Source organism: Lepidothrix coronata, unplaced genomic scaffold (assembly GCF_001604755.1).
Source record: "Lepidothrix coronata isolate B3197 unplaced genomic scaffold, Lepidothrix_coronata-1.0 Scaffold149, whole genome shotgun sequence".
Classification (NCBI taxonomy): Eukaryota; Metazoa; Chordata; class Aves; order Passeriformes; family Pipridae; genus Lepidothrix; species Lepidothrix coronata.
This window is the reverse complement of record NW_016690329.1, coordinates 1,537,049-1,548,676: the sequence shown is the minus strand read 5'-3', so window position 1 is coordinate 1,548,676 and position 11,628 is coordinate 1,537,049. Positions and strand designations below refer to the sequence as shown.

Genomic DNA, 11,628 nt, shown 5'->3' with positions numbered 1-11,628 from the left:
AGTGTGATAGATCAATATCTTGGGGCTGTTCTGCCCCATCTTTGCACCTTCAACACAACAGTGCCTGGCTCCTTCCCTCTCCTCTTTCCTCTCTCAGAACAGGGCAAGACTGCACTGAAGTACAGGCAAAAGCCTGCAAACATTGAGCCATTGGTTCTGATTTCCCACATTTAATCTCCTCTGGGCTGGGAGAAGGCAGGGAGATCACTCTTACTACTCTGCCCCATCTCTGTGTCAAATCACTCCAGACTTCTGCATCAGCTCAGCAACCTGATGTTTTGAAGGTTTTTAGAGGGGCTCCCCACCGCGCACACACACACTTCTCTTTGCTGTTTTTGCTCCCTGGTCTGTTTCTCTTCTCTTTTTATACCCCATCTCTCATCCAGTTTCTGCCCTCCAACAGTCTCTTAGCAGATATATGGGCTGCTGCTTAGAGAGCAAGTCGAAACAGGGTGGATCACCAGGACACTGTGGAGAGCAGCAGTTAAGGCTAGACAATTCCCAAAGACCACTGACATGCCTGACATCCCCTCCTAGCAGATCTGAGCTGTTTGCAATCTTGTGTAAATATGAGCACACACGAAAGTGGGAGCACAGAAGGTGGGGAGGGCACTCAGTATAAGTGCTGTGCTCCAAACCCTTCCCAGGTTTTAGTTCCTCCCTCTTGCCTGGGCCCACTGAGCCCTGCAGGCTGTGCACAGAAGGTAAATGAGGATTCAACCACAAGAGCAGGAAAAGGCTTCCTCCAAATGAGAGCTGCAGTTCAAGGTATTCCCTCCTCCCCTGTCCCCCCAAAATTAACATCTCCTTTTAGAAAATACAATTAAAAAAAAAAAAAAAGAAAAGAAGGAAAAACCCTGGGGAAACTAAAGAGTTCTCACGGTGAATTTTATTTTGTAAGCAACAATATAAACATGTGAATAAAACAGGCATCATTTGCAGGGCTGGCCTTTGATCCAGAGTACCCTGGATCTAGCAACCCTTCACGAGCAGACGAGGGCAAGCCTTTACCTGCGACTCCAGAGGCTAGCCAGGTTGCAGTCCACCAAGACCTTTGTCATGGAAGGACCAATGCTTGAATATTTGCTATTACCAAACGTATGTGCAATCTCGGAATGTACCTCCCACCTCCCCCCCCAGGTTAAAAAAATCCAAATCATACAGCTGCAAACCAGTAAAAAAAGTTGCTTCCAGCTTATTGAGACTGAAATGGCCTGTTGGACTATAAACTGAAATATTGTTCTGGAGATAACCAACTGGTCGTGACACAAAGTACTGTATTTACAACTCAAAAATATAACTGTTATATACTTTAATTTATAGCAAATTTAATACATTAGTGTTTACAAAATAAAATCTGGACTCAACTGAAACAGCGTGCTGCTTAGCAAGTTCTTCTTCCTTCCTCTTGCTTTAATTGAAGAGACCAGCAAGCTTAAGAGCTTCTTCTGTGATCCACACATAACATTTGATGGTGTTAGATGTTGGAGAAAACCGAATGTTTCCTGCATCTCTAAAGGTTTGTCGCTTGGTACCTTCTATTGCTCAAGCTGTACAGTTCAAACCATAAGCTGTCCTTTAACAAGTTCCATACACGTCTCATGAAAGCTACTCAGATACTAACCAGGGCACTGGTTAATGTTACAAACTTAAGAAACATCCGTACTACTAGCTCACACAACAGGAAAGAGGAAATATAACTACACATTCAATCTCTTATTCCTAACAGCAAAGCTGTGAACTCCATTGCTTTAAGATACTTCAGTAAGTGAAACAGTACCATACAGTTCAAGAAACATTTTTTTTTAAAAAAACAAACATTTTAATAGTATAAAAAGTTGTTTTACTGGTGTTTCTACTATAAAGCTTTGTTCCACAAATCAAGTGATAAAATAATTAGGTATGTTTACAGTGATAAGAGACTGCAGTGTAGACATTTCAGCTCACATTTTGCTGAGCGTTTCAGAACAACAGAGACTGTGACTGATTTGTTAATACACACCTATGACACAGAGCAAACTGCAGACATGAAGTGCATACTTGAACAGGGAAGTTTACCCACTGGCATTCTAACTTTCTTCAGCTATCCCTTTCACCTCCAGAACACATCATAAGCAAAACCTGTATTTGGAAACTGAGGCATACAACTATCTTGACTGCAGAGCAGCACAGTGGAGAAATGGATGCACACAAACACACCATGGTAAATTCCAGAGTTATATGCCAACTTACTTCTCCTTAGATAAAATGACATCTTCAAAAGTGAACATGTACAAAAAATAAAAACTGTCAAATAAATAAAGAATACAGATGTTAATTAACCACATATATAAAGAAACGTATTGGCATACTGTATGCAGTATACGGTATATTCATAGAATCATGTGGGCTGGACAGCACTTAATAAGGAGTCACATGCTAAACACATGACTCCTTGTCTCTCTTCCCCAAAAAATCTTATGGTTTCTGGATATCAAGTGCAACCTTTTATACTGATGCATAAATCCTGCATCGTATGTCATCTTTGCCACACTTAGGATGCTTTTTTTTTTTTTTTTAAGATTCACAGAGAAGTCCAAGAAGTTATAATGGTTTGAATCACAATTTTTGCAGCCCTGTCCATGCTACTTGGTCTCTTGAGTTTCCTACCAAATGAGATTTCAGTAATTGTACGGTTTATCAAACCCCAGTTTTTCCCAAGGAAATGGGAGCCAATCATATGGACTCTTCCATACTTTAACTGGCATTTCCTATACTCCTGACTTGTAGGTAGGTATTATGCTATAGAAGTGTTACACAAAGGCTGCTGAAACCATTGAAAGTGATGTAGCGATAGTTAAGTGTCAAGTATGTCTGCTATGATACAGAATCAGGGTCTAGGTCTATCAAATGCTATATCCACATAACATTTTTAACCATGAAATATTTTATGCATTTTCCTTTTTCTATAAATATTGTTGAAAACTTGCTGTTAATTGTGTCACGAGGTTTGCATTCCTAATTTTCCAATGATTTTAAATTCAAATGTTTAACAACCATATCTACGCTAGGTACACTGAAAGTAGACATTGAAATTTCAAGTAAAATGAACTGTAGCCACATCTACTGGACTCAATACACGTCCCGACATCTAGATTTACTTTGATAAGTTATACAAATACATAATACATTCTTAAATAATGAAGACCCACAATATTAATTTGTGAATCTTCCCACGTTATAAAACCACTTTTACAGGAATGTTTATCCACCTGTATTACTGTTTGAGTTTGCAGTGTCTCTTGCTTTCCTGTTTCCATAGATTACTGTACCAGTTCTTAGGCTTTGGCTATTGAAATCTCTTATTTGAATGAGGCAACACTGGTTATTAAGGCTGTTTTTTTTTCTCTTGTGAAGTTTCATTCTTTACTACGACACTGTTTTCCAGAGCAGAATGACTATCTTGTGTCTTCAGGTTCTGTTTTTATGACCTTCCTTTCTATGTTGTTAAAAGCCGAATGAGGAAAATCCTTTAAAATACCAAGGCCTTCTGCATTGAGAAAAGAAAGAAAGTAAGATGTTAAAACACTGCTTGGAAACAAATATATTCTGTTTTTAAATCAAGAAAAAGGTCCAAGAACCATATGGATACTAAGAGTTGAAGCAATAAATTCTGCCTCCTCATCCTGGGCTTTAACCCAGCTGGGTTAGAACCACCTCAGTTACACTGCAGTGATGGCTGAGGAAGCACCACAGATTTACTTCAGTCCTCTCCAGGAGCAGGGCTAATGGAGATGCACTCTGCACTTGCATTTTGAGAGGGAACTGGTAAAACTCCCCAACTGGAGACTCCACTAAGTGTATTATCAGTGGGATTGAGACAATCTGCAAAAAAGGTGAGCCTAAGATTCCAATATTCCAAAGAGGAAAATGCAAGGTTCTACTCAGTCTTCAAAACAACTTTTGCACCTTCTCTTTCAAATAAGCTCCTTTCCACTGCATCTTTCAAACTCACGTGAGATTTTATCATTACTCCTAAAATTACAAGAGTCTCCAGAATTCCTGTCTTCATCTCAGTCCACCAAGTATTAAACTGAAACCCCCCAGAGAGATTTCACAAAGGTTTCTTGCTCTCTTCTATCAAACTTAGAGTGGCTCCCACAATGCCAGAGGTAAATTACAACATTGCCAGTGAGCAGAGGTCACTGAATAGGAAACCCAGGTAGAAAAGACTTACTGCATGACATGCAGTTCACAGTAGAGAAACAGTGGCAGGTCCTTATAAACCAGAATAAAGAGGTGTTTTTATAAAAAGTCTCATTCTTTTATACAGAATGAAGCCATATTAGAATCATGTTGCTGTGACTGTAATGCAGTTTAAGTCTTTAACAGCAGTAGCTTGGGTCAACAGCACTGAGGACAGACACATGCCAGAACTTGCTTATCTGAACCTAGTTACTGCATCCCCAAAGCTTTTCCCAAATCATATTCAATCCAATTCCAGATTAGCAAGTAACACTCCTCTTGAAGTCTTCACCAAAGCCTTGACTGCATGGTTCCACACAGCACATGCCAGGCTGCCTTGCTAGCTGCTCCACTCAGAGACATCACAGATTAGTAAATTTATCACAGGCTTTGTAAGAAACAGTGGGTAATTTCCACAGGACAGCACTAACCTGAGGACTGGGACTTCGCCTCACCACCGGGATAAAGCCGGATCAAATCACTGCACAAAGGTTTTCCAACATGCTGCTCTCCATCAAGTGAAATGTGCTGCATCTGTCTGCTTGGCAGACTGGACATCCGGAGGTTCAGCGGCCTTTCACCTGCAGGTTGTTAAAAGAAAAGCAATATTAAAAAACAGGTAGAGACCTAAAGACATGCTAATTCCATCTGCAAAAGCGCATCCTAAATTCCAGCTGCTCAGGGAAGTTTCACAGCAAAACAAGGCTTATGTAAATATGCTGCTTTGCAGACTACTCCACAGGCACTGCTAGAAAGACACTCAGCCACAGAATTTTTTTTTTTTTTGTAACATCTCTTTATTCTTTCAAAAAGCCCCTTGAGATACTAAAAATTTCTGCTCCCACTTCAGAATCCCTCTGAGATCCTAAAAATTCCCACTTTCCCTGCACAATGGATTAAGGGTATAAAAAAGCTTGCTCTGCCAAGGAAAGCTGGATCCACACACCTTCATCTTCCTGTATACTTTTGTACCTCATTGCTTGACCAATACATACAAATGAAAACATGTTTTATTGCTTACTTGTATTGATTCCCTTAGTTCCTCTCTCTACTGCTCCTCTTCGCCTCCCCTTAAACAAACTAGCTTCTAAAAAACAGACACGAGAACTTCTGGTTGTATTTTTTCTGTTTGTAATATTTTGTCTCATTTCACAACAGTAAAAAAAGAAATCCAAACAGAAAGTGCTCCAACAAAACAAACACTCCTAAAATTAATTCAAGCTAAGGAATAGCCAGTTGGTAAATCAAAGAGAACCACAGAACTGAAAGCTTTTTGAAGAATAACAAGCTACTAAGATCATCATTAGAATCTGCTTAGCTCTAAGTAATTTACACAGCCAGCTCCTCAGGTTTTGTTCCTAGACTGCACAAACAGGTAAAAAAAGGAGTACCAATTACATTATCTTCTTTACTTTCAATTTCCACAAAACCAGGACACAAATGAAATGCAACATTCTGCTCTGTTTTCAAAACTGAGGATAAAGGCAGAGCCAAGTCCTGCTCTCAGTAATAGGGATGCACCCAACCTTCTTCCCTCCCCACATCATCCAGAGGGAAAGCAGTTTGCCCAGATACATTAGAGTAACAGAGCAGAACCTGAGTATACATCTGGATTGCATTACTGAGACCGTAAGCACTTCAGGGCAGAGATCTTGTCTTGTCCATTCAGTGCTCAGGGTTCTATACCAGATAAACGACACCACTGACACGGGTTGCATAACACCAAAGGTATTTGCTGGCAGCAACACCGTGCCTGGGAGCTACCATACCTTGTCCATCAGCATTATCTAATGACATGCCATTGGGGCTGTGCTCTTCCGAGTTCTGTCTGTAACACCCTGTGGAAAGACGTCTCTCTAACGCTGCCTGGTTGCAAAGAAACTCCATCTGTTTTGCCATCACCTTTTCCGACTGCAAATAAAACAGAAAAAAATTCCTCTCTATATACATACATATAGCAAGTCAAAACACAGGGGGAAAAACAATATCAGATGATAAAACTAACAGCCTAGATAGAGGTTTTTGTTGACTCATATGTACAGATGTGTGTTTTACGGTTTCTTCAAAACTATGAAGCAAACAAAATATTTTTGCACCCATAGAGATTTTCATAATGTACATCTGAGTCACTCAAGAATACTTAAAATGCAAGCTGTTGTAGTTCATCCACAGAGAAACGCTACATTAAATTCTGTTCTTCAAAAACACACAAAAATCACTTTCTGCACTTTAGGACTCCAGGTTACGTGAAGAGAATCTCAAGAAAAGCAAATAAGAATGTCTTAATTATCCAGTTAGCTCTGTTCAAATACATGTCTTCTCAAAGTACTCCAGAAAGTATTCCAAGAGCAATGGTAACATCTGCTAAAAGCTTATGCCAAGATTTCACCAGACATCTTGGAATCTTTATTTTAGGAAACAGCACTACACAAGCTTAAAAATCTGCCATTCTGAAAGTGTAGGATGACAGTATGTTTGTGGGGGATAAAGGTGTGAAATGTCTGTCTAGAAGAAGAACAAGACCTATACACCTCTAGAGAGTGGAACTAAACAATCCAGTGCAACGTGGGAGGAAATGGCGTCTGAATGTTTGTCATTGACTTTAATGCCAAGAGAATTCTAACTTTCACTATGATCTTGTTCTTGAGAGAATGTAAATAAGCATCTTGCAAAAATAAAAAGAAAATCACAAGTCAAGAAAGTTGATTTAGAAGAGCCACAATGAACATAAGACTGGAAAATGTACAAACTTAACATTTACAATTGATAGGAAAAAATAATTTGTCTTTAAGGTAATGCCATAATTGGTTCATTTAGTACAGAGTCTTATTCATTGCAGACCACTTCACTTTTCTTGGGAGATGATGAAAGCCCTGACTTCCCACCAAAGTCCGCTTATTCAGCATAGTTAGGTAATTTACACATACAATGACAGCATAACAAACCAGCAAACTCTGAGCTTTTCCAGCACAGTGATGACCCTGACAGCAGGGTAATAACATGACCAGTATTTACTTACTCTGGCTCAGAGCTCATCAGGTTTTGCAGAAGACCACTGATAGCTCAAGCTTGGTCTTAGGAGGTAGGTAAAAAACTATTTTCAAATAATTCACTTTCAAGTGTGCTTTCACTTTGCTATTCTGTCACTTTTGTTACCAACTTTTGAACTGTAATTTTAAAAAAGAATATTTCTGATTCATGCCATCTTCGTTGTTCAATTGGGATAAATCCAGAATTTTAAACTGCCATGATGCTTCTGATCACTGTAGAAAAATCTGTAGAGTTGTAGATACATTTAAGCTTGAATTAAATCTCTAGTCCATTGTTATTTGGCAATGACCAAACTTTAAAGCATACACTAAATGAAAATAAGCTTGCAAAAATCAAGTTCATTTAATTATTCTGTGACATCAGAACACGTAGCATAATTGCTTTTTGACGTATCACAATGAACAGATTTGTATGACCAAGCACTGCTTTGCAATAGCAGGTGGTAAATGAGAGGGTAACACATCCAGTCTCAGAAAACAGGGGGAACTCCTCAATGTAATCTTATGTGCAAATTCGGTGATTACATTTGGCCAAATCAGTTATACAAAATAAATTTGTTGCAACTTAGCATGAAATCCGTTCTTGCCAACAACTGGCAGTGGGAGACGCGTATTTTGCCTCGAGGTTGGGATACTCTACAGAAAGGACAAAGAAAGAATCGGAAACCAGTCTTCATTTATACAAAGCCTTCTGTCTGCTCAAGAATACCGCGCTTCCAGCAGAGGAGGTGTTGTCTAGAAGGCCAATTTATCCTCTCAGATCCAGAGGTTCGCTGATTTCCTAAATATATTGGCCTTTCTTCTTACAAGACGTGTCAGAACTGAGGACTCCAAGATCGCCTACTCTATTCCTCTAGACTCAGTAACTTGAGCTTTCCATTTATAGCGAATAACGCAAGTAACACAGCACAGACTGTACCAATACTACCCTACTTGCTCCCAACAGGCAACCACAGATTGTCAAGCCTACTATGCTAGATCCTCCCTCCTTGGAACTAACAAGGGCAAAGCCATAGTACTGTGTCAGAACAGTTTCAGAAGGTAAAACCCCAATTAAGAGTGATGCAATTCCAGCTGAGCTCGGTAGCCTTTGAAAACTGATGGTAATTAATTTAGTCAACAAAACAACACATCAAAACCAATGTGCAGAGACGTGGCCTGTATTATTCACAGTGTAGTGTAGTTGGTTTACCTGGGAATTAAGAGCTGTTGGGTCTTCGCTCTTTCCTTTAGCCAAAGCAAGTGGCATTTTGTCTTGCTGATAGAGTGTCTGGACTGTGTCCTGGAAATCAGGATAACCATCCTATTGAGCATAAGAAGAAACCAAACCAAGAGGGGCATATTATTAATTTTTCTTCACACTCTCCATACCTCAAAAGAAAAAAAAAAACAAACCCAAAACAAAACAAACCCCCCCCCCAAAATAAAAAACAACCTGAACCAAAAAACCAAAAACCACATTCCTGAACTTCTATGAAATTCTGGACTGCAATTTATATGTTCGTGCTCTCCACTCCGTTTAAGTTTGTGCACTAAACACACACAGCCCCTCTACAACAACTGCTATATATATCTAAAATGGCATAGACAGAAGATCTCATCTCTCATTTTTTTGTGAATCCAGACTACCGTTGTTACTGACATTAAACTAGTTTGCATTCAGCCTTGCCAGGCAAATTTAGGCCTGTGGTTTCTGTCACTCATAAGAAATCAAGTTTATATGTAGTCAAGAATTTATACTAACCTTGTGAAACTGAGAAAAGCCTCCTGAAATTCAACATATTTCACACAGAACCTTCACTAGTACCACAAAATGAAATATCACTATTTTAAAAGTACGGTAGAGAATTTATGTACTACGGGAAATCATGATTCAATAATTCTTCCAGCCTGAAATTCTTATGACATGCAAATCTCTTCTGCAGCTTGCATATGTACCAATAAAGCAAATAAAGTTCCTGTGAAAGCCTGCCAGACTCCATTAAAATAAATTAATCATCGAAGCAAAGGTTCAAGATGAGGAATTTATCCAGCTCAGTATTAAAAAAGGAAAGCTCACGTACACTAGAGGAACATCCAGAAATGTTTACAAAAGCACAGCATAGATGACACTGTCAAAATGTGAGAGGAAGCCAGAGATCTTAAGACAGACCCAAATCTGAGAACACTGACATCTGCCACTGAGGATCTGCAGAACTGGGTATCAAAAGTATGCCACATTAGGTATATTTTCCTTGTGGATTTTAAAGACAGATATATGTCAATAATTATATTTTTGACAACAGCTGGACAAAAGGGTTACAGCTCAAGAACAATAAAAGTGATCTTTCAGAAAAACCACAGGGGAAGGACTACAAGGTTCCTGCCATTGGCAGGCTGCCCACTGACCTGCAGAGCTGTGCTCTGACCCACGGCAGGTTGCCAGAGCCTCAGGGCAACATAATGCCAATAGACCTATTCTTCATGCTCAGGAAAAAAAATTAAAATCAGTCTGAACACTGTATACTGCTTTTATCCACCCAACATAATCCCTCATGGAACAAATAAACATGAGAGCTATGCAAAAATTTCATAGCCAGGTAAATTGCCACAAAGCCTCATCCACCAGAAACAAAGGCTTTGCAGCACTTTTCCATGAGCACTGACCACTTTCACAGTCAGACCTGAATTTGTCTGGGAGAGGAGAATGATCATGAGTAGGAAGATGAGGAGCTGAACGGACAAAAAACCTATCACTCAGGATCCTATTTTTGCAACCTAACAGGTAACAGGTTTTTTTATAACATATTTGTGACCGCCTGCCTATACAAAACTGAAGGCTGTTTCCCAAAAGTGGGTCTGGCTGCCTGTCTCTGTGTCTGTCACCCATCAGTCAGACAGGTAATTCTCGGATGATGACGTGGTTCTGGATCACCTTCCCAGAGCCCTTCCCCACCACAGGCTGTTCTCCCCGTCAGTGAGGGCTGACAAGGAGCACGCTGTGCCAGGCGAGTACCTGCTCTGCCCCATGGTTGCCTGGAGGTCCTGCTGCATGCAGTGCAGCATTTTTGTTTTGCCATGCTGCTGCTCAGTTGTTTTTCAAGCGGTTTCATGCAGCAGATGTTCCCAGTCCCACATGTGCTTTTTTGCTCCTTCTAATGACATTTTTCCTATGAAAACAGTAGCTTCTACTCCTTTTGCTGTTTTTGTGAAAAACACAAATCCCACACTTTGGTTTTCTTTTCAACCTTCTCAGCAATAGCAGAGGTGGGCCTGTTCCCTCCTCATCCTCCACCTGTACTGGCACCCAGGGAAGACACTTCTTTGCAGCCTCCGCTCAGGTCTTCCTGCCTGTGCCCCCTGACTCCCACTGAGCTTTGGGAAATTAGCTTTTGAAAGCTCTTGCCACCCTTCTCTTTCAGCTGAATGAAGACACTGACACACAAAACAATTTCTTTATACTACAGACAGCAAGAACATTTTAAAAACTCTCTTTTTGCTCTCATGGCTGTTCACATTGACTCTGAAGGGGAACCTGGTCGACCCCAATGGCAATGAGCAGCTTCCCTTCTCCATGAATTCTGTGTGATACACCTGTGACTTGTTTTGTTTTCTAGCTGCTGCCACAACAGCTCATTGCTTTGAGCAGTGCCAGCACTGAGTCACAGAAGATGACAAGGTAAGGGATGCCCCTACCTCGCTACACCTAAGCAGGAGAGATCCTTGCTCTGCAGGAGGATACATCCTTTCCATCCCTGTTTGCCTGTCCTGCTCTTTGTCCAGAGCACATTTAGGAACTACAACCCCTTTTTTATACTCTGCTTCCAAATCCCAATTCAGTCCATTGCCTTTTTCACTCCCTCCACACCTTTAGTCTGTCATTTGCCTGGAATTTTTTCCCTTCTCCTCTTTACACTTCACTCCCACAGCTCACCCACCCACTCTACGAATAAGAGGGGGAGAGCAGGCAGGGGAAGAGAAAGGCTTTTACAGGTAATTTGATGTAATTCATGGCATATTGTTTCTTTGTAATGCTTGTGAGAGTTTCATATTCATGAAAAGGATAAATTTACAATGTGGCTGTAGCCTGACAATGTTGCAGCTTGCACACACAGCTCTGCTCAAGGATGACCTTCAGAGTCTCTCTGGAGGCTTTTTAAAGTGTTATTATATTTCAGGAAATTAACTCATCTTTTTTTTTTTTTTTTAAGTAATCTTTTACACTATGTAAAGAGGCTGTGAAGTCTTTCCAAATTGAAGCCCTAGTATTTTAGACCATGCTTTACAGAGACATTAATGACGAATGGGTAAAGGAATGGTGAATCAAAATACAGAGTTCAGCCTTAAAACAGAAAGCAAAATGAGCATTATAAAA

At 40.2% G+C, this 11,628-nt stretch overlaps 1 protein-coding gene across 1 annotated transcript in view; it reads right to left on the bottom strand.

Annotated features, from left to right (window-relative positions):
- Nucleotides 1–1,297: 1,297 nt before the first annotated feature.
- Nucleotides 1,298–11,628, bottom strand: part of NAB1 (NGFI-A binding protein 1) — a 24,128-nt gene continuing 13,797 nt past the window's right edge. Inside the window, exons 4-7 of the mRNA XM_017828485.1 lie at nucleotides 8,467–8,577; nucleotides 5,994–6,135; nucleotides 4,656–4,805; nucleotides 1,298–3,529 (exon numbers count right to left, since the gene is read on the bottom strand). Coding sequence (XP_017683974.1) covers nucleotides 3,438–3,529; nucleotides 4,656–4,805; nucleotides 5,994–6,135; nucleotides 8,467–8,577 — 495 coding nt within the window. The 3' untranslated portion in view covers nucleotides 1,298–3,437. The remainder of the gene's footprint in view (nucleotides 3,530–4,655; nucleotides 4,806–5,993; nucleotides 6,136–8,466; nucleotides 8,578–11,628) is intronic.